General features: G+C 35.2%; 1 protein-coding gene across 5 annotated transcripts; it reads right to left on the bottom strand.

Moving 5' to 3' along the window:
• Positions 1-11,704: 11,704 nt before the first annotated feature.
• LOC110940022 (probable uridine nucleosidase 2) lies at positions 11,705-23,116 on the bottom strand. Of its 5 annotated transcripts, XM_035990656.1 has the most exons (12): positions 22,857-23,116; positions 22,470-22,690; positions 21,969-22,108; positions 14,244-14,343; positions 14,042-14,157; positions 13,898-13,957; positions 13,180-13,365; positions 12,981-13,085; positions 12,812-12,908; positions 12,530-12,637; positions 12,247-12,382; positions 11,705-11,933 (listed from the first exon to the last, which is right to left on the bottom strand). In XM_035990656.1, exons 4-12 carry the CDS (start codon positions 14,287-14,289, stop codon positions 11,828-11,830), a joined length of 960 nt encoding a protein of 319 aa, XP_035846549.1. In that variant the 5' UTR covers positions 14,290-14,343; positions 21,969-22,108; positions 22,470-22,690; positions 22,857-23,116; the 3' UTR covers positions 11,705-11,827. The 5 variants fall into 5 exon arrangements, with proteins under 5 accessions (XP_035846549.1, XP_022037278.1, XP_022037281.1 ...); XM_022181586.2 differs by lacking the exon at positions 22,470-22,690; XM_022181589.2 differs by lacking the exons at positions 21,969-22,108; positions 22,470-22,690.
• Between the last annotated feature and the right edge of the window lie 1,459 nt (positions 23,117-24,575).

The raw sequence follows: 24,575 nt of genomic DNA on the forward strand, positions 1-24,575 counted from the left end.
GTGACGGGAATAAGTAATGTATACAAAACCCCACATACTAGCTGTAATTTGGCGATTACAAAGACTTAATCCCTGTAATTATAACTCTGAAAATAATTTGGAGTTTTGTAAAACAGTTGATAAAAAGAGAATGACTCACATTGCAGATTTAACGAGCAAGATATAAGCCTACTGATTAACCTGGATTAACCTAATTTAACAACAATGCACACACAAACGGGTTAGTAACTAATACAGCAGTTACGTCAATTCACGAGATTAAACCCTCACAACGATTAACCCGTTCAATACTTAATAATTCAATCGGATTCACAACGAATAACAGAGCATAGTCCGAATTCGAACAGCACTCAAATATTCAAGTTGAAATCACGACGAATAATCAAAGTACAAGCTCAATTTGAGCAGCACTTGGACAATCGCAGGATAGTTATAATCGATCGGACGTTGAATCGTAATAGCGATCGAGTTATTAGCCTGATTGCGGCAGCACTTCGTGATCGTGTGTGTTTAATTGTATTGTTACAGCTCTATCTCGACGTACACAGAAGGTTTGTGCGTCGTTTCAACTTCCTCAGGCAAGTCCCAAGGTCGGCTATTTATAGTGATTTTTGGGACTCGCTTACGGACCGTATGCCATTTCCCTTACGGTCCGTAAGGGAAGCATTCTAATTATAGGCTGCCTAGGCTCGGGACTAGGCTTGCTGAGTTATAGTTTTGGTCCAATTAAATTTAAACAACGATTTAAATAGATAATCGTTCAATTAGGGTTAACCCCCCTTGAGTTTTAGGGGCCCTGATCCTGATTCCGATTGTTCCGGAAATTTTAGGGTTTATGCCAAATCACTTGGGTGTCTTAATTAGGGTTTCCTTAATAGATAATTATCGTCCTAATTATGGATTTTAGTGAGAGTTGTTACACCGCATAAGAGTTTATGTTAGTTAACGCGGGTCGCGTGAGATCATGAAACGGGGAGGCATGTTGAGCTGACACGTGTCGACATCGTGGCGAGTCTAGGCTATGACCCGGATCACCTAAACCCTACCCGGGCTAGTACGCGGGCCGCATAAGCCCTGTCTGTTCTTTACGCGTGCCGTGTGAGGACCAGATTTCAGCACTATATAAGAAGGCCATCGGGTTTCACTTTCCGTCGCTCACAATTTCATTCTCAATCTCACTTTCTGAATTAGAGGCATTATAGTCGGGTATATACCCCTTAAATAGCGAGGTTCTGCTACGATGTAAGTATTATAACCCCTGGAGACGTATTAGATACTCTGCCCGATTGATATAGGGTTCCGTAACGGCTGTCGTGGTTCTGCCCGACGTAGTCGTTGGAATGCCGTCTCGGGTAGGGTATTACTAATGTTAAAATGGGTTATTATACTAACACACGTGCATTTGTGTAATTTATAGATTATTCCCAGAAAATCCTTACTGAAAACCTTAAAACAGCAATGTGAGTTATCCTCTTTTTGTAAACCTTTTTTGTAAACAGTTTTTACCAAACCTTAAATATTTTACAATGCAATTTAGCAGTGATTGAGTCTTTGTAATTCTACGACTACAGCCGGTATGTTGGGGTTTTGTATACAAAAAGTGAGTGACGTTACAATTGGACGAAGAGTTAGCCAATGTGTAATATCACCCACCAGTCAGGATTGACAATACTGAATGAGTAATTGGGTAGATATAAACATTGTAATCGCCCTCAATACTGTTTAAATTGATAACACCTTTCTTGCTTAAACTGGGATTCACTCACCAGTATTTCCCACTGATAAATGTTTTTAAAACGCGTTTCAGGTAACACAATGTGAAAGCCAATTAGAAGCCAGCTGGACAGCACTGGATGCTTAGAAAAAGAGGCTATAAAAGTTACCTAAATAAAAGAAAGCGTTTATTTAATTAAAATGGAATTTCTCCCTATAAATCAGTTTGTAATGAAAAATATGGGTTTTACCCATATGTATTTGATGTTATAAAATATGTTGTTTTGCTCTGATTAAATATTTCCTGATTACGGTTCTGATGAAAATTTCCGCTGCCAAATAAGACAATAACGTGATACCACCGAAACTGGCTCGCGGCCGCCCGTTCCCGGGAATTAGGGAACGGGGGCTGTGACACCGACCCCTTTGCCGATGCGGTTTCTTTTGTAACGCCCTGCGTTTTCATAAATTCACTATTTAGAAACCTTTGCTTGAAATCCTATTTTTGGAAACCTTGTATTCTTGTAATCGTGCTTTCTTTGTAATCGTTGTTAAACCGATACTTGGATCATTAATGAAACTTGTATTTTGTTACGTTTATGTTGTACACACTCTAATCATGCTCGTATGTTCGATTGGTGAATCAATTTGTGCTTGAACGTTATTCTTGGAAACTATGTGCTAAACTTGTAATTAAACTAAACTTATGCATTGAACGTGTTTTGAACGAGAACGATACTTGATTGTGGCACTTATACGCTTAAATATACTTTGATCATGATTTTCGTACTTGATTACACCTTATACTATGCTTTTATATCAAAACAAGTCCCTAAACTATCAAAAAGGCATCAAAATGAATCAAACTCAAACTTCAGGGACCTAAGTGCAATAAAACGAAAGTCGTGGAAACATACCCGCCCCGTGACGCAAAGGGGCTTGGCGTCACGCCAAGCCCTTGTTTCGGCAGACTTGTGTTTCTTCCAGCTTTGTGCACGAAATCCAACTCTCTAAACTCACCCAATCACCTTTAATCCACCTCTAATCACCTCCAATCACCTCTAACCTCTTCCATTATAAATACCCACCTTCTCCAACCTTTTTTACACTTTCACAACTCCTAAATCTTCACTAAACTACTCTCTAAACAGCTGAGAATCTGAGTTTTGGACAGATTCGTGAAGCTTTACTAAAGTGAGTGTAACTTGGTCATTTCTCAACCAAATCACTTGGTTCTTCTTCCTAATGCTTTGTTATGTCCTTGGGTTTGAATCCTTGGTTTTTCCTTGGAAGAATCATGCTTGGATTTGCCCTAAAATGGACTAAAACTTTCTGTTTTGTTAATTATTATTCAACAACTTGTTATTTCTTATCAAACTTGGGTCTAACTCATCTCAAACCTATGTCCTAATGCTTACAACACTTTAGTGGTTGGTTAGGCTTAAAAACAACGTTGAGACACTTAAAAATCAGAGGATTAAACCTCATAAACTTTGTGTTTTGTTTAGGGTTTTAACCCACAAGTCATGTCAAACTTAGACTTTGATGCATGAGTGATTATGGAACAACTTGGGTTGTCCAAACATACAATCCTCAAATGATTTGATGATTTCTATTAGTTTAGTTTATCTTACATACTTGTATTAACCCTAGTTCATAATCCTCCTTGGTTGTTTTTACATCAAGTGTAGTGGTGAACATCAAAGGGGTACCTAAATGGAAGCTTAGTCTTCCTACCCCATCCATGACATCCTTGTAACTAGAGGTTCCTAAATGGAGATTTAATCTTCTACCTCCTACTTGAAATATTTGACCTAAATAATATGTAATATTTACCCTAAATATAAGTACATACTCATTCGAACCATTGATGTTGAACTTGTGTTTACATGTTAAAGAAGTAGAATATCATCCAAGACCTAAAACCTTAATATGATTCTAATGGGTATACTACCCATGAAAAACATTAAATAACCATATTGGTTACCTAGTGTCATATGAGGGTTATGAAGTTAAAGATGGTTATTTTTATATATTATACTTTAATCTAAGTTATTTCATATCTTAATCTTCCGTTAAACGCCAAACTCAGACACCTACGTTTCCTCGTGTAGAAGGACTAGGTGCTCCAAGCTAATCCATCCACCAACCTACTCTCGGAATCTCAAGTTCAAGACTTGTAAACCGTGAGTATACTCGATCCCTTTTCCCCTTTACACTTTGGGATGCAACATGTATGATTATACAAACACCTTTTAAACTTAAACGAAACATACTCTATCCATGATCGAAACATGAAACTATTGTGAATATTTGCTATGCTCGTATGCTCTATGAACGATTTGGAACGTTATATGCTCATTAACTTTGCTCGCCCACCTTAACAATTATAGCGCTGTAGGATTAACGCCCCGCCTTTTATACTTTTGGGTATTGTTAAGTTAAACTTTACCACCCCGCTAAACTTTTGGGATTAGGCTTTTATTGCGTTGTATTCTTGGGTTTGATCATATTGTACGCCAAAAATTGCATTGCTAGTAAATCACACATTATGTAACATGTTGGATTTGAGTTTTTATTCTATTATGCTATGTAGTCAAACTTGTATACTCGCCTTTGCTTTTGCATTGAAACTCTATTTTAATACATGTTGCAGGTTAATTGACGAAGTGATATTTCAAGATGAAACGAGATTTAGGGTGGACTAGATACACACCTAGATTAATCTATCTTTTGTTGTTATGTTACGATTTGAAACAATGTTGTTATTTTTATTTGAATCTTGTATGACATTTAGTATTGAAATGAAATTTGAATTTAATTAAATATTGTCACATAGTGTTATGAAGTCTCTAGCAATCTATACACACTTCGTCTCATCCCGATGTTTCCGCCATCGGTTGGGGTGTGACAGATTGGTATCAGAGCCATAACTATAGGAAATTAGGAAACATTGCCATGCTTTTGCCCTAATCTATAGTTCTAGGAATTTTGCCTCTTATTTGTTGTTTAAAACTTTTGTACTCTACCATGCAAGCTTCCTAGCTATACTTCTTGTTGATTAAATTTATATACCTTTCCTAAGGCTAACATGAATACACTTGCGTTTATTTGTATACTCTTGTAACATAAACGAGACGTCTTTACCAAAATAGGCGTGAAACCCACAATTTGGTAAACGACTCTCATTCTACCTTAAACTATTTTTGCACGAAATTACACCATTAAGCTAGGAGTGAAATCCACAACTTAATGGTAATTTCCATTTCAACTCTAGTGGACCCTCGCCAAAGTGTCAAAATTTTATTTTGATCCGACGAGTACTAACCATATTTAGGGTACGAAATCGTCAAGTTAGGGGTGAAACCCGCATCTCGTCGATTAAGTCCCATTCCTCGATTTTCAATCTCGCCAAAGTCCCGATTGTTTCAATCATTTAGAGATGTGTAGTAACCGGAAGGGTAAGATACCGTTAATCGCTTCTCGACGAGAGTATCTTACCTATAGGCCAAAGCACATTTTCTCTAATTCGAAAGAACTTTCGACCCACTTTGGAATAGTCGACGTTTCTCTACCCAAAACAATCCAATGTTTTATTGAGCCTCTCTTTTATGTATCTCAATTTATATGTGATTTTATAAACTTGAACGTTCGTTCATTTCAAGATTTCGTTTTAATCATTTCGCACGTTATCGCAATCACAAACAATAATAATCCCTCGTGAACAAACTAAATTTACGATGCATTCATTTATTCATGTTATTCTATGTGAAACTCATGATTATGCTATATGAGATGTCTTAACCCTTCATGCTATGTAAATCAAGCTTGAGCCTTTTATGCTATGTGATCAATTTCATTTTCTTAAACAAACATTATGACCAAGTCTCACCTATTCCCTCTTTTCGAATTCAAATTATTTTTGAAATTTCACTTTTACGCATATATCGTACAAATACTTTATCATACATTTATACATTGGTCACATACATGATTTCACATAATTTTATTTATACCCCCTTGTAACAATAAATGGAGACATATCATCAAGATGGGAGTGATTTCCTTACCTTGACGACTAACTCCGTTTCTTTTCTCATCTTATAACGACCTCGCCAACGAATTAGAGGTGATTCCCTTACCTAGGTGATCGTTACCAATATTTTCCTTAATAGACTATATTACGTAAACATGATCACGATTATATCTAAATCGTTTATCATTAGCCAAATCTCTATTTATTTCAACATGCATTGTTTATATGAACGAATTCCTTATTCTACAATCTATTTTTATATAGCTCACGCACACAAAATTCTTAACCTTTACCATAAACGCTCATTCCTCGATTTTCAAAATTTACGAAATGCTACTTATCAACCTAGTTGGTTTAATAAATCCATTGCCCACGAAATTTTGTATTCAACGTAACTATTGAAAAAGGCTCATCTTATGTCCTTAAACTAGAGATTTTCTATTTTCAGTTGGGAATCAAACCAACTTTTTTTCACGCACACCTACAAAATACTACCAATGTTATTCAATCGTTTACCAAAACTCTTTTCAAAATCAGTAAAGTGTTTTATTTTATTGAGGACACTTTTCACGATCACTAATCTCATATACCAATTCCTTTTTCTAAGGATCAACGTTTTCAAAATAAACTCGTTAACTTCTAGAACCTTTTCAAACGTTACTCGATACGTCAAGTGAATTTAAAACATGAGGGCAAGGAAACTTCATAAGAACCAATAAATTTTCAACTTTTGTAAATTCTTTTAAAACAAGAGTAGCATTTCCATTCTTTTTACAAGGTATGTTTCCCGTAACCTATAGATGTTCTATATTCTCTTCAACTTCACAACCTAGACTCCACATTCCAAATCGAATCAATCTATTTTGATTCCATTTTTGCTCAAACGACTATACATACATATCATTTTACACGTTTTAGTCAATATCTCACAACAATCTCACGCATATGACTTGTTTTCTTTTCTTTCCTACCCAAAACTTCGTGCTTAAATTCGTATATTTCGATTTATATTATAAACAAAATCATTATTACTTACACTCATACTTATACTTTTTATGTCTACATTTATATACATACTTACACATTTATGTCATAACCCAAAATTCATACATTTTACGTTTATACTCATACTCACAATTATGCATTTACGTCATACTTATATTCACGTTTATACTTACTTTCATATTCGTATCCATGTTCATACATTTTACGTTTATATTCACACATATACATTTTTCATACTTAAACATGTTCACACTTATATTCATATTCACATTCATCTCATACACTTCACTTACACCTACACCTATACAATTATGTTTACACTAATATGCACAATCATGTTTATACTCATACATCCTACTTATACTCATACTTCTTCCATTATGCTTACACTTATCTTCACGTTCCTATACTTTATTCATACTTATACAATTAATCCTAAACTTATATTTACACTCATACATTTTGTTCGTACTCGAACATTCATGTTTTACTCTTATGTTTACGTTCATATTCATGCTCATGCAACCTAGGTTTATACTTATATTTATACACATATTCATTCTCACGTAATTTGTGTTTATACTTATACTCATATTTGTGTTCATATTTATACTCGTATTCACACTTGTACTTGTGTTTATACTCCTGTCATCTGTTTGTGCTCAAATTTGTACTCATATTTATACTCATTTTCATACGCGTTTTGCTTATACTTGTACTCATACTCTTGACATGCGTGTTGTGATTATGCTCACATGCGTATTCATATTTAAACTTATACCATGCTCGTGATTTATTCATACTTAAAAGTTATACTTTCGCACCTATCCGCGAGCGAAACCGGAGGGATTCGCTTACGTTGGTCTTATACTATTTGGAACACAAACGTACTTATATGCTACATTTCTATACACTCGCAATCTTATTTTTAAAATTTATGCATACCTTGATTCATACGCAACTAGTACAAGATATGCGACGATTGGTATAATCGCGGGTGCACACGGGGTTATAGTAATGGTCGTATGAGAACCATAGAGTGTACTACTGTGTATGGTAAGGCACAGAACGTAACATTACACGAAATATGAAACAGATGCAACGTGGTCAAAACATGGTAGATACGCCGCTGGTACTTCCTATATATAAGTGTTTTCACCATGTTACCAAAATTTCATAAGACGTGCTATGAGAATTTCAGTGTTTTACAGACCATTTAGACCTGTTATAACCTTAGACAACTCACAAACGCATTATATCCGATTATCCATGACGATACTTCATCTTTAACACGCTACTTCCGTCTATCTAATACTTATATCGTTCTTATACATGCATTCGTTTATTAAAAATCAATCGTCCACTTTTATACTTCTAGTATTCTCCATTATTTTTTGTCTTTTATACGAGCCTCGTTGACAATCAAGTCTGTTAAACCGTCTTCCTATTCGTATTTCTTATATAGACGTACTTAGTAGACCATTATCACTTTATTCGAAGTACTAGGCCTTGTCGTTCTCCAAAACTTCATACTTTTCAAAACGTTTCAAATTTTCAAAGTCTTATTTCTTAATAATCACCTTATTGCCAAAAAAAATTCAAGCCTTCCTCTTCAATAAATTTCGGGACGAAATTTCTTAAAGGAGGGGAGACTGTAACGCCCTGCGTTTTCATAAATTCCCTATTTAGAAACCTTTGCTTGAAATCCTATTTTTGGAAACCTTGTATTCTTGTAATCGTGCTTTCTTTGTAATCGTTGTTAAACCGAGACTTGGATCATTAATGAAACTTGTATTTTGTTACGTTTATGTTGTACACACTCTAATCATGCTCGTATGTTCGATTGGTGAATCAATTTGTGCTTAAACGTTATTCTTGGAAACTATGTGCTAAACTTGTAATTAAACTAACCTTATGCATTGAACGTGTTTTAAACGAGAACGATACTTGATTGTGGCACTTATACGCTTAAATATACTTTGATCATGATCGTCGTACTTGATTACACCTTATACTATGCTTTTATATCAAAACAAGTCCCCAAACTATCAAAAAGGCATCAAAATGAATCAAACTCAAACTTCAGGGACCTAAGTGCAATAAAACGAAAGTCGTGGAAACAGACCCGCCGCGTGACGCGAAGGGGCTTGGCGTCACGCCAAGCCCTTGTTTCGGCAGACTTGTGTTTCTTCCAGCTTTGTGCATGAAATCCAACTCTCTAAACTCACCCAATCACCTTTAATCCACCTCTAATCACCTCCAATCACCTCTAACCTCTTCCATTATAAATACCCACCTTCTCCAACCCTTTTTACACTTTCACAACTCCTAAATCTTCACTAAACTACTCTCTAAACAGCTGAGAATCTGAGTTTTGGACAGATTCGTGAAGCTTTACTAAAGTGAGTGTAACTTGGTCATTTCTCAACCAAATCACTTGGTTCTTCTTCCTAATGCTTTGTTATGTCCTTGGGTTTGAATCCTTGGTTTTTCCTTGGAAGAATCATGCTTGGATTTGCCCTAAAATGGACTAAAACTTTCTGTTTTGATTATTATTATTCAACAACTTGTTATTTCTTATCAAACTTGGGTCTAACTCATCTCAAACCTATGTCCTAATGCTTACAACACTTTAGTGGTTGGTTAGGCTTAAAAACAAGGTTGAGACACTTAAAAATCAGAGGATTAAACCTCATAAACTTTGTGTTTTGTTTAGGGTTTTAACCCACAAGTCATGTCAAACTTAGACTTTGATGCATGAGTGATTATGGAACAACTTGGGTTGTCCAAACATACAATCCTCAAATGATTTGATGATTTCTATTAGTTTAGTTTATCTTACATACTTGTATTAACCCTAGTTCATAACCCTCCTTGGTTGTTTTTACATCAAGTGTAGTGGTGAACATCAAAGGGGTACCTAAATGGAAGCTTAGTCTTCCTACCCCATCCATGACATCCTTGTAACTAGAGGTGCCTAAATGGAGATTTAATCTTCTACCTCCTACTTGAAATATTGGACCTAAATAATATGTAATATTTACCCTAAATATAAGTACATACTCATTCGAACCTTTGATATTGAACTTGTGTTTACATGTTAAAGAATTAGAATATCATCCAAGACCTAAAACCTTAATATGATTCTAATGGGTATACTACCCATGAAAAACATTAAATAACCATATTGGTTACCTAGTGTCATATGAGGGTTATGAAGTTAAAGATGATTATTTTTATATATTATACTTTAATCTAAGTTATTTCATATTTTTAATCTTCCGTTAAACGCCAAACTCACACACCTACGTTTCCTCGTGTAGAAGGACTAGGTGCTCCAAGCTAATCCATCCACTAACCTACTCTCGGAATCTCAAGTTCAAGACATGTAAACCGTGAGTATACTCGATCCCTTTTCCCCTTTACACTTTGGGATGCAACATGTATGATTATACAAACACCTTTTAAACTTAAACGAAACATACTCTATCCATGATCGAAACATGAAACTATTGTGAATATTTGCAATGCTCGTATGCTCTATGAACGATTTGGAACGTTATATGCTCATTAACTTTGCTCGCCCACCTTAACAATTATAGCGCTGTAGGATTAACGCCCCGCCCGTTATACTTTTGGGTATTGTTAAGTTAAACTTTACCACCCTGCTAAACTTTTGGGATTCGGCTTTTATTGCGTTGTATTCTTGGGTTTGATCATATTGTACGCCAAAAATTGCATTGCTAGTAAATCACACATTATGTAACATGTTGGATTTGAGTTTTTATTCTATTATGCTATGTAGTCAAACTTGTATACTCGCCTTCGCTTTTGCATTGAAACTCTATTTTAATACATGTTGCAGGTTAATTGACAAAGTGATATTTCAAGATGAAACGAGATTTAGGGTGGACTAGATACACACCTAGATTAATCTATCTTTTGTTGTTATGTTACGATTTGAAACAATGTTGTTATTTTTATTTGAATCTTGTATGACATTTAGTATTGAAATGAAATTTGAATTTAATTAAATATTGTCACATCCCGATGTTTCCGCCATCGATTGGGGTGTGACATCATTGTCGCTCGGTGAGGGCTTGCCGTGCGGGAATCATGAGAGAGAGAGGGTAGTGTGAGAGAGAGGGTAGTGTGAGGTGGGGTCCATTTTAATCTCAACCAATCACACCTTTTTTTAAATAGTTTACCACTTCACCAAGCGTTTAACCATTGCCAACACTTTTGAGCATAGTTTACCACTTTGACATGGCACACTCTCATTGGTTGATTTTTTAGTTTGCCACTCTCAAGTGTTTAACCACTCCTTACACCCTTATGCTTTTATTTTCAGGTATCAGTCTGTTTTCGTGCTACTCAATTAATGATCCTTGTCTTTCGTTTAAGACCTGCTTAAATTTGTTTATTCAGTTACAAATCCCCGCAAATCATTGTCTAACCTCCGTCCTTTATCACCGCCGCCATCACTTCTCAGATCTAAGATTCTACCGAAATTGTGGCTGCCGACTTACGGTGAAACACTAATGGACAAACGACGATGATGGACGGCGGTGGTGTAAATGAAACGATGATGGACGGAGGTGGGTATGTTTGAAAATGGTTTTGAACTTTTGAAGTGTCGCCAATGGTGATGAAAATCGCTGATCTGTTTGGGATTGCTTGTGTTGTGAGGGAAGAAGTCAAAAAGGACTTGTAATAAGGAATCCCAAACCCCCTTGTCTTGATGAAAAATGGTGAGCAATATAAAAGGAGATGAAAAGAAAAATAAATAGGGGTAGAATGGTCTGTTCACTTAAATTGGATGTATATGATATTTTTGGTTTTTGGTGGGTATGTATGATATTTATAATATATGTAAGGGTATATATGAAATTAGTCTTTTTTTTATCATTCTGAAAGGAAAAATTTGAAAGTGAAGAGAAACATTATTACTTGCTGCTAATGATCAATAAAAGTTTTATTATAAAACAAATACAGAAAATATATCATTTTTGAACCTTTAGGTTCCTCTTCAGAAACAAAGGCTTTGAAATAGAGAGTTGGGGATGTTAGTTATCAATACATAAGACGTTCCATAACCAATTTAACTACCTCGGGAGCATCCACAGTAACTGCCACCTTCACTGTCGGTTTGTTGCACCATTCAGTCTCTTCATTAAACCTTGCATGGTATCGATACCACATCAAAATCAAAACAGAAGTACCTTTTCTATACTAAACCAATATTTTCTTTGGTTCTTAAAATCTGATGACAAAACTATATTTGGTCAAAATGAAAACAGTGAAAAGTGTTGACAGGTCAAAAGAGTTAAAAGTTGACGAAAGACCAAACTGTGCTTTTGATGCATAACCAAAATCACTTTCATTTAAAAGAGTTTGATTATACTTAGCATATATATATATATATATATATATATATATATATATATATAATGAAAAAGAAATACTAGAAAGAAAATAAACAAGATTTCCACCTTTTCTGTTTGTTGAAAAACAACGATAGGCCCCTTGTGATACCACTTGTCTGGACTCTGACAACACCCTCCGTGTATGTCATTAATGAAGGATTCACAGCTGCAAGAATCGTTGTCGGGTCATGAAGGTATACACCTACACAAATCACAAATGCCCCAGTCATCACATCAGCAGATTAACCAAAAGAAAAAAATCCTTTTCGTAAATAAAAATCAAGATTAAAAGTTGCAAAAATCAACAACCAAGTGTTGGACAATTCATAATTTGTCTCAAAATACATACCTTTCATGTTGTATGCATCGCGATGATAAGAAAAGTAAAATTCCAGGATCTTGCTCAAATACTTGGCAAATATTCCATTTGATTCTGCCAAGATGTCACGATCATGATCTACACAAAACATTGTTTTCCCTTTAATTCTAATAAAACATTACGACCCCTAATTTCTTCGCAAACTAAAGTAATTTGGTTTTTCTGCTGTAGAATTATAACACATAAACATTTAATTATGAGCATCAAAAGTGGGAATATGGGGATGCATTCAAAACATACAAAAAGGATTACCTGTAAGAATAACTTGATGAGTAACATTGAGCCCAATAGCCAACACATCAGCACCGCAAGTAAACACAATATCAGCAGCTTCCGGATCACCAAAAATCTACACGTCCAGTCCAATGGACGAAATTAAATACAATGTAATGTAAATATGCAAATAATTGTTCATACTTACATTAGCCTCGCTAGCTGGATTCACATTCCCGTTTACTAAAAACGCACCACCAAGAAGAACAATCTGTCCAATGTTTTTGGTGAAGGCGGGGTCGAGTTCAATGGCCTGCATAAATTAAGAAATATTATAGATCTTCCGTGAAACAGGATTTGCTTGTACAAATAATAAATAAATAAATAAATAAGCAAATGAGCAAGACCAAGGCGATGTTGGTAAGGGGACCCAATGCGACCAAAGTGATTTCTCCAGGGTAAAGACGAGCTTGCTCCACCAAATATTCTGCTGCTGACTTTTCTATCGGTTTTGACTTCGGCTGCGGGAAGTTCTGGTTTCCGAGCCCGTCTACCCCGTGAACAAAGTCTGCAACTCGAAGCTTCGTTGCTTTCTTGGCACATGGAGAAAAAAAAAGAAAGAGCAGTTTCAGGGACAACGTAATTATTTTTTTCAAGTGAATATGTAAGCAAACAAGTGCACAAGGCTAATATAAAAAATACAGTTCATGAAAAAAAAAATTATATATATTTTTTGAATAGTTTATAAGCCAAATTCATTTTGTACATGACTGGCTTGGTTTAGCAAGGCGCTAAGGAAAACAAATCAGTAGAAAAAAGCACAATTCAAGTACTTCTGGGTCAAAACTAGGGTCTGTAGGAGGTTTATATGTAAAAACAACCAAATAGATTATGAATTTTTTGACTTGATAAATAGGTTGATATGTAAAACAATGAGAGAGACGCAACTTCTGGTTGTAAACAAAGCTTGTTTGGTTGTACATCGACACACACCATAGTTTTGGGGAGCAAAACTCCTTGCACTTTTTTAAACCAACTACACAAGTATGTTGTGAGATTTCTTCTTTTGTTTCAATATTCCTAATCAGAAGTTACAAGTAAAGTGTGCAATGAAAGGAGATATACCACATAACTAACATGAGATCCTTCTGCAACAGGGATATCTGTTCTTCCAGCAACCTCCAACTAAATACAATTAACAAAACACAGCAATAATTAGTTGACATATATCCATCTTTAACAATGATTATCTCAAGCAAATGAATTTACCAAATGTAATGCATTTCTAGTGGCAAGAGTGGTGTAAACATTGCCATAAATAGTTGTAAGCCCAATCACATTAACTTCTGGTGACCTCAAAGCCAGAAATATTGCCATAACATCATCTAATTCAACAATTACACACACAAATGAATAACAATATCAACAACAAACATTAAAATCAAACAGATGGCATGAAATTAGGGTTTACCGATGCCAGGATCTGTGTCAATTATTATCTTCTTCGGTTCCGCCATTGAAATTGATCAAACTTTGACGAAGTTGTTTGAGATAGATGAAGACGTTTTCTGCTGCATAAGATGATGATGATTGGAGTGAAATTCGTAATGTAATAAACGAAGAGTTTGATAGTTCCGTATAGTAATTGAATTTGAAGAAAAGTATATAATGGTTTAGGTTTGTGATGTGAGAATGGGAATTAACTACCAGAGAGGTATGAAAGCGATGTAGATCGTTATTGAGCCGGGCCATGTTAAAAAGGTATCAAAATCAATTTGTAATCTCATATATTATTTTTTTATGGTTTAAGGTGGTTGAAGTGTCGTTCAAATTTAAAACATGTAACTAGATAAAATTCTATGTGTAATTATCTTAAGAAAAATAATTAATTGTTTAGAGTAAAGATTTCGTACAACTTATTGTACAAACCGTATGAATAAGATGGAAAAGTAAAAAATACGGTGGTATTTTCGTAATTATCTATCTATAAAATAAGTATCGAAATTACTCTACAAATGTATCATAATTACTCTACTAATTCATCAAAATAACATAACATACACAATTACTCTACAATTTAATCAAACAACATACATTTCAAAATTACTCTGTATATGCATCATAATTACTTTAGCAGTTCATTATTAATACACTGCTACACGATACAACAACAAACATATCCAGTATAATCCCACTTATAGCAAAGCTATTGATAGGGTCTGGGGAGGGTAGGATGTAGTCAAGCCTTACCTCTACTACAGGGGATAGAGAGGTTGCTTCCAATAAGACCCCAGGTTCTAAAAACCATAACGAAGACATAAGCTTTTGGGAAATTATATTAGCACACAACTACTAAAAAGGGTGAAAAGAAAAATAATAAAAATAAACACATAAATGAATAAGTACGTGTTAGTAAAACTACGACACCGGGAATATGTGAAAACTTATAAAAAGCTATATCACACCTCATACAAACTGAAAAATTAAACTTATAAGACAAGAACCTAAACCAAAAACCAGGCCACACTCCTAAAAGTCTTTAACCTTAATCCTACGTCTTCATGAAGTTCTGTCCCCGACCATGTCCTCAAAGAGGTGCAAATATAGCAAATCTTGCCTAATCCGCTCATCCCAAGTCATTTTCGACCTGCCTCTACTTCTCCTTCCATCTATCGTGAGTGTTTCAACTGTTCTAATCGGGTCTGTCGTTTGCCTCCTCCTGACATGCCTAAACAATCTCAATCTCCCCTCCCTTATCTTGTCTGAAATACTAGCGACTCGTAATCTTTCTCCAAAAACCCCATTTCTTATCTTGTCCAACCTAGTATGCCCTCACATCCATCTTAGCATCCTCATCGCCGCTACATCTAGCTTTCGTGCATGAATTTTCTTAATGGCCCAATTCCGTATAACATAGAGGGTCTAGTTGCAACCTTATAAAATTTCTCTTTTAATTTATTAGGGAACCTCTTGTCGCACAATACCCCTGTAGCTGCTCTCCACCTACACCATCCAACCTGGATATGATGAGCTAGGTCGCTGTCTATCTCTCCATTACTACTACAAGATATTATTCAAAATTACTCTACAAGTGTATTAAATAACTAGTTATTTAAAATTACTCAAGCATCAAACAACTAGTAATTCAAAATTACTCTACAAGTGTATCATAATTACTTTATCAGTTCATCATTATTACTCTACAAGTGCATCATAATTATTCTACCGGTTCACAAACTTATAACAAACGCATTTACTCTACAAGTTCATCAAACAATATAAAATTCAAAATTACTCTACAAATGCATTAAATAGCATAAAATTCAAAATTACTTTAAAAGTGTATCATAATTACTCTAGTAGTTCATTAAGATAACTACTCTACGAATAAAATAATTACGAAAATGCCATCGCGTTTTTTTTCATGTAGTACGTTTTATACGATAACTCTATTTGTATTTGATCTTTTGTCTAATTGTTTATGCCTTCTGTTTTCCTAAGGTTTTAAACGAGTGTATAATATGGTTAAACGACTAATAACACTCATATTTTTATATATCTTTTTACATTATTTTCTTTCAAAACTAGTCTGGAACTTTTAATTTTAGATAATAGTGAAAGCAATTATATTAAAACAATGTGACAAAACAACCTCTTAAAAATTCACACTGGATTGTATATTTATTTAATAAGTTGAACATGTTGTGAAAATAACAAAATATGAGAAGTGTATATCTTTCATTTATCAACCACAAATATATACAAATGATGTAGTCTAGTCAAAATGTAACTGAAACTTAACAACTTAGGAGGAGAATTAGGAGGATAATTAAGATGGAATATATCTGTATTTATAACATTCCCCCTCAGATATATTTTATTATTATTTATTATACACAGTTAATAACATACTTCAAGATGATATTAAATAGATACTTCAGGACCTATATAATAAACTGATACTACTGGATCAGTTGTACGGCCTCATTAAAAACCTTACTAAGAAAACCCAATGGGACAAAACTTAGTTAAGGGAAAAAGAGTACAGTGTGTATAATTCTCCCCCTGAATTCAACAAACATCTTTCAATCTACGGTGACCGATCTTGTGTGATAGTTGCTCGAAACTGTTTCTTGGTAAAGATTTTGTAAATAGGTCAGCTAAATTTTCACTTGACTTGATTTGGCAAATATCAATTTCCCCTTCTTTCTGCAAGTCATATGTTCAGAAGAATTTTGGTGAAATGTGCTTTGTTCGATCACCCTTGATGTAACCTTCTTTGATCTGAGCTATGCAAGCAGCATTGTCTTCATAAATAATTGTCAGCTCCTTCTTGATCTGTTCTAATCTACATGCTTCTTGTATGTGAGTAATCATTGATCTCAACCACACGCATTCTCGACCAGCTTCATATAGTGCAATTAGTTCGGCATGATTTGATGACGTTGATGTAAGTGTTTGCTTAGTTGACTTCCAAGAAATTGCTGTGCCACCATATGTGAATACATAACCTGTTTGAGATTTTGCTTTGTGTTGATCTGATAGATATCCGGCATCCGCATACCCAACAAGCTGGGACTTTTGATCTTTCTGATAGAAAAGACCTAAGTCTTGTGTCCCACAAATATATCGGAATATGTGTTTTATTCCATTCAAGTGTCTACGTGTTGGGTTTGAACTGTATCTCGCTAGTACATGTACCGAGAATGCAATATCAGGTCTCGTGTTATTTGCAAGATACATAAGAGCACCGATCGCACTTAAGTACGGTACTTCTGGACCAAGTACTTATTCGCCTTCTTCTTGAGGGCAGTAAGGATCCTTTTGAGGATCTAGTGGTCGGACAACCATGGGTATGCTAAACGGATGAGCTTTGTCCATATTAAAACGTACTAACATCTTCTGGATGTAGTTTGACTGATGTATGAATGTACCGTTGCGCAAATGCTCGAACTGCAGGCCGAGACATAATTTTGTTGTGTCAAGGTCTTTCATCTCGAATTCTCTATTTAATATATAAGCATTTTTTTCTATCTCTTCTGGAGCTCCAATGATGTTTATATCATCCACGTAGACTGCTATTATAGTGAATTTTGAGAGTGGTCTTTTTATAAAAACACATGGACTGATTACATCAGACTTGTATCCTTCTTTTTCAAGATATTCACTGTGCCGATTGTACCACATACGACCAGATTGTTTAAGACCATATAAAGATCCTTTTAGCTTTATAGCACACATGTCTCGAGGTATTGATTCTAATGCTTCAGACATTTTTAATCCTTTAGGAATTTTCATGTAGATGTCATTTTCTAGTGTCCCGTACAAGTATGTAGTGACGACATCCATAAGTCTCATTTGAAGTCATTTTGAGATTGCAAGGGCAATTAGAAATCTAAGGGTTATCGCATCCACTACAGGGGAATACGTTTTCTCATAATCAACTCCTGGGATTTGGGAAAACCCTTGTGCTACAAGACGTGCCTTGTATCGTATAATCTCATTCCTTTCATTTCTTTTTATAGCAAACACCCATTTATAACCTACTGGTTTGACGTCTATGGGTGTTCGGACTACAGGTCTGAAAACATTTTGCTTTTCAAGCGAACCTAACTCAGTCTTTATGGCCACTTGCCATTTTGGCCAATCAACTCTGTGCATCCACTCTTCTAGAGTTTTAGGTATGTAATCATTTTCATTGATTACATCTGTTGCTATAGCATATGCGAACATATCATTAACACGTGTTTCATTTTGGTTCCATATTGTACTATTTTGTACATAATTGATAGAGATCTCGTTTTCGTTTGGTACCAGTTCATCTTCTGGATTTTCATTTTCCTCTGGAATTATATTTGTCTCTTCTGGGATATTTACCTCTTCTAGGTTTTCATTTACTAAATTTTCACCAACTGATTTATTTTGCTCTTTTCGCTTACGTGGGTTTTTATCTTTGGAACCTATTGGTCTCCCACGTTTTCTTTGTATGGTAATCGCTTCTGGGATTACTTCAATTCGAGCAGGTGCATTTGATGCTGGTATATGTGACTTTGTCACCCTATTTGTGTCTGTGAATGCATCTGGTAATTCATTTGCGATTTTTTGCAAATGTATAGTCTTTTGGACTTCAGATTCACATTGACCACTTCGGGGGTCGAGATTTGATAACGATGATGCATTCCATGTTAACTCTTGTGTTACCAGTCTTTCTTTAGTCTTATCTCCTCCTAAGACTAGGAATACTGTCTCATTAAACTGACAGTCAACAAAGCGTGCTGTAAACATGTCACCCGTTAATGGTTCTAAATATTTAATAATAGAAGGGGAATTAAAACCAATGTAAATGCCCAGTCTTCTCTGTGGTCCCATTATGGTACGTTGTGGTGGCGATATCGGTACATATTTTGAGGTGGGACAGATTTGGTTCTCTTCCGGAGACCAGTTATAATGGGGAGTATTCATGGTTGGCAGTTGGTCTTAATCGGATTAGTGCAGCAGCATGCAGAATAGCATGTCCCCATGCAAAAGATGGCAATTTGCATCTCATCAGGAGAGGTCTAGCGATTATTTGTAATCGTTTAATTAATGATTCAGCTAAACCATTTTGTGTATGAACATGAGCTACTGGATGTTCAACCTTTATCCCAATCGACATACAATAATCGTTAAAAGCTTGGGATGTGAATTCTCCTGCATTATCCACTCGTATGGTTTTAATTGGATTTTCAGGTAAATGAGCTCTCAACTGTATGATTTGCGCTAATAGTCGGGTAAATGCTACATTTCGGGTAGCTAAAAGTCTCACGTGTGACCATCGCGATGAGGCGTCAATTAAGACTAAGAAATAGGGGAATGGACCACAAGGAGGATGTATTGGCCCACAGATATCCCCTTGGATTCTTTCCAAAAATGAGGGGTTTTCTTGTGTCAACTTAGTTTGTGAGGGTCGAGTAATGAGTTTACCTAGAGAGCATGCCGCACATGATAAATCTTGTGATAACAAGACTTTTAAGTTCTTAAGAGGGTGCCCATTTGCACTTTTAATTATTCGCCTCATCATTATGTTACCCGGGTGACCTAGTCGGTCATGCTATATTGTGAATGTGTATTTATCTAGTACCTTTTGGTTACTTACCACCATGTATGATTCAATAGGAGTAATATTAGTACAATATAATCCAGAGGATAAGGCTTCTAATTGTTCAACAATTGTTTCTTTGCCATTTTTGATTGAAATGATTTGAAGATATTCAAAATTATTTTCAGATGTTGTTTTTAGGTGGTAACCGTTTTTTCGAATATTTTTAAAGCTAAGTAAATTTCTTCTGGATTTACTAGAATATAATGCATTATCAATAGTTAATTTGGTACCCGAAGATAATGTTATGTGTGCTCTGCCGGAACCTTTGATAAGGTTACTGACACCAAATATAGTACCAATCGGTGTCTCTGCCGGAGACAACTCAAAGAAAAATTTCATATCTTTGAGAATAGTATTAGTACTACCGCTATCTACCAGACATTCATCACCAATAATAGCTCTACTTGAGCTAACATGCATATTTCTTCAGGAAATAAATAAAAAAAATCCATAATTTAATACATTTGAACAGAAAGTTAATTTCTTTAGACAAAATAACTTACACACCCGTTATGTTTACTTTTAAGTCTGCACATCTATCAACAATCAGATTAACTAGAGCTCTTAACAAATTACAAAGGAATACTGTTTCACATAACTTAATGCCGATAGGTTACAACCCTTTCGACGAACACAAAGTTAAAAGTCTAGTTAACATTTGCGAGTAAAACATATTCAGTGTATCACATACACCCAAGAAACTTTGCTCGAAAGATAGTAATAAGCAGCTTGAAAAACAATACATATAGATTTGTACACACTCAAATAATTGATTTATTTCAATGAAATAACAAAACATAAAATAGTTACATGATATTAACCTCTGTAAGTGACTTTTAAATCGTTCAATATGTATCATTCTAACCAAAACGTGTTACTCCTTACATGGTTATTATCATTATCAACTAGATTAAAAACAACTTAATTCGATATAAATTAACTAAAACCCTTTTTTTATTAGTATATTTTTATATTGAATATATAAAAGGAATGGACTTGGCACTTGACAAGTTACCCTCTCTTTTTGGGGTTTTGGCGAACAAACAAACACTAAAATGAGATCACACAAGATCAAATAGTCAGCATGGTCCCACCGGACTTCAACCATCCATTTAATTCTCACTTAACTTTTCCTTCATGTCCATACCTAATAAAAACACACCGAATAGAAGTTGCTGGTGTATTTGATCCTTATATGATTTTGTATAAAAATTCTTATTCCAATTTAAATTGGAATCCGTTTTAACTTTTTTTTTTTACTCAAAACCGGTTGAAGATCTTATCTGCCAAATTTTATTTTATTATAGATCAATAAAGAACCGACTATGCCGCCGATGATCGGCAAGATCGGTCCGTAAATCGTGAGTAACCGCTGATATCAACGACTTTCTCACCTTCCCTTCCGGCAAACACGCAGCTGTTAAACCGTTCAGAACCACGCCGCCGGTAAATCGTTCACTTCCGCACCGTCGTATGGTTTTATATCAAATCTCATGATTTGGTTTGTCTCGATGTGGTGGAGGAATTGTTGATTTGTTAGTTAGAGAAGACGGTAACCACCACAGAAACAGTTGGCGGTTGAGGACAATCGCCGGAAAAAAAAATTGCCGGGTAAGAGTTTTGTGTGCGGCGGTAGTGACCGCCGATGTGTATCGATCGATTCATTGATTTGTATGTGGATCAATTCTTAAAATCTGTTGTATCTGTTCATAATATATGATTCTGTATATACAAATCAAACGAAATTCCTAGTTGTTCTAAAGTCCAGATAAAAAAATCCGAATTGAGTAATCTAGTATCCAGATCGAAATTCTTATTTCTTTTATTCCAAAGGATGAGACTTAAAATCCAATTTGAAAAGTATTTGAAAATGGCATGGATCCTTTTGTGAAAAAATTGCCACTGTAGAGAGCATATATACATAAAAAAAATATTCTACTTTTCTAATACTCACTTTGTAAAATTTAAACTCATCCTTTGGAATATCAAATCTGTAAAAAGAGAAAAAGAATTGAAACATAATAAACACTTAGTTGGGACTGTGATGATATGTACCAGGATGTGGTAGAACAGAATAGTTTCTGAATCACAAAAATAGAGTCCGGTGAATATGTGTTGTGGCCGGCGACGGGAAACAGGTACAAATTCTTGTGATTGATTCAGATGTCTGATAAATCTCAGTGGAGAGCTTCGTGCTGATAACGTGTTGTGAAAGTAACAAAATATGAGAAGTGTATATCTTTCATCTATCAACCACAAATATATACAAGGGTAAATTACATTTTTCGTCCTTTATGTTTGTATTGGATTGCAATGGATCCCCTTTAATTTCAATAATTACAGTGACAGTCCTTTCTTTGTTAAAAGCATTACACCCTTGGTCCTTTAATGTTAACTCAGTTAAAATTTTCAGTTAAATGTGGTCATGTGACTTGCACATGAGGGTAAATCGGTAATTTTACTCGTTTATATAAAATATATTAAACAAACTAAGAGAATTAAATTAAAAAATTATACATTAATCAATTATATAAAACAATTAAATATCAAACTTACTTTTACAGGTTAGACAAGTTGAACTTCGATCATGTGATTGATCTTAAGTGTTGGTCATTCACCATTTATGGCTCAAAAGGGGTTTCTGTTTAGTATTTAGCATCTGATGGTGCTTTGTGAAAATTGAAATATCCATACATCCATTTTGTTGTTCATATATAACTAATTAATCAATCAACATTATACCAACAAATTAATCAATCGCTCCGATGATTTTCCACCTGTTTTGCAATCGATGACACAACAAGTTAGGTTTCAATTAATTTGTTGCAAACAAGTTCAAACTCCTTAACAGTCTCCTTAATCAGATCTGTTAGTTTGCTCTCGATTATGGATCAGATCTAGAGGTAGAGGATGCGATCGAGAGATACTAGGGAGAGATTGAACCTGAAATCAGATCTTGGGTTTTCAATGACCGCCGACCATCAAATCCTATCACTTGCTTAACTCGGATCTAGAGGTAGAGAATGAGATCGATTCGATGGATTGTCACTCAAATCCCGTCGCCGACCACCCAATCCCGTCGCCTGCGTCGTTTCTGACAGTGGTGGTGAAGAGGTTGCTTTTCTTATGGTGGTGGTATGGGGTCAGTGATAGTGTGAAGAAGATGGTGGTTAGTGGTAATGGTGGTGGAGAGCTGGGTTAAAGAGGAGGAGATGAGAGAGATGAGGGTTATAAGGGGAGATGAAATAGGGGTGAAAAGACATAATTGCCCTCACATGAGGTGCACGTGACCTCAGTTAACATTTAAATTTAACCAGATTAGCGTTAAAGGACCAACGGTGTAATGTTTTCAACAAAGAAAGGACTGTCACCGTTGCAATTTGATACAAACATAAAAGACGAAAAGTGTAATTTATCCTATATACAAATGATGTAGTCTAGTCAAAATGTAACTGAAACTTAACAACTTAGGAGGAGAATTAGGAGGATAATTAAGATGGAATATATCTGTATTTATAACAAGTATACTCGATTTTTTAATAAATTGAGGCTTGAGTCGATTCCTTTAAACCCACACTATTGAATTACCTGGAAAACATTATTTATTTATTTTTTTGAATGACAAATTTGAATCACTGACGGACCACTAGAATATCATTGTACCATCAGCGGAACCGCCCGATCATATCTATCTCCACTAGGCATAATGCCTAAACACCAATTCAAAAGAAAGCCCAATAATTCAACTCCGCTTCATGTACGGCGTACTCCTCAAATCCTTATCCTACCCCAACATTATTTAGTGAATCATTAGTCACTACCAAGTGACATCATAATTCAACTATAATGTTTGTTTTATCCATGTCATCATATCCCACTTATGGCAATTAATAATTAACTGTGATTTTAACAATTGTTTACCGAACAAAGATATATTAACTAGACCACTTAAAGGTAGTTAAACAACTAGTTAACATACCGTAACTTAGCGACTGACATCAAAGGTGATTTCAACAAACTCCTTCGCCTTCGTCTTTTGGGTCGAGACGTCGTTGTACATTTTTAAGTGTTCCATAAACTCTTCCATCTTCGGGTCCCCCTTTTCCTTTTCTTTCCCCTTGGCCCGCTCCTTCTTTGATTTGTCTCGGCCCGGTGGACGCTCCGCTTCATGTACGGCGTACTCCTCTTCGTCAAAGTCGGCGTCATCATTTAAGTTTATGTGACACCTCGCGTCCGATCCACCGGCGCTAAAACTACCTGTTTCCGATGTTTATTGACGTTTTGCCATCTCCACCTCATTGGGAATCGGCGCCTGTAACACCCCGTGTTTTCCCCAAAAGTCAAAGTCAAAGTCAAGTGTTGACTGTTATTGGAATTAAAGATGAATAAAGATTAATTTCATTTAAGTTTCATTTTGATTTTCATATTATTTGGAGTAAGTGTTGTATAATCAAACTAATCGACCGATAGTCGAACTGTGAATCAACGACCGACTGTGAATGATAGGAAGTAACAATGCAATAAAGCTAGTCAATCAATAATCAAGCTAATCAAATCAATCATCAAACTCAAGTGTGGATAATTTTAGTACTTTTTATACGTGTGTGTGTGCCTTACGTGTTACTTGTGCATGTTTACTTTTATGTTAAAGTGTGTGGTGAA

Source organism: Helianthus annuus, chromosome 5, assembly GCF_002127325.2.
Source record: "Helianthus annuus cultivar XRQ/B chromosome 5, HanXRQr2.0-SUNRISE, whole genome shotgun sequence".
NCBI classification, from domain to species: Eukaryota; Viridiplantae; Streptophyta; class Magnoliopsida; order Asterales; family Asteraceae; genus Helianthus; species Helianthus annuus.

Bases quoted from the DNA above. Each gene is read 5' to 3' on its own strand.
- LOC110940022 (XM_022181589.2), bottom strand. From the start codon at position 14,289: ATGGCGGAACCGAAGAAGATAATAATTGACACAGATCCTGGCATCG. The intron at 13,958-14,041 runs GTAAATTCATTT...AATTGTATTTAG, and splicing joins CTAGAAATGCATTACATTTG to TTGGAGGTTGCTGGAAGAAC. The intron at 12,383-12,529 runs GTATGTATTTTG...TGATTTGTGTAG, and splicing joins CGATGCATACAACATGAAAG to GTGTATACCTTCATGACCCG.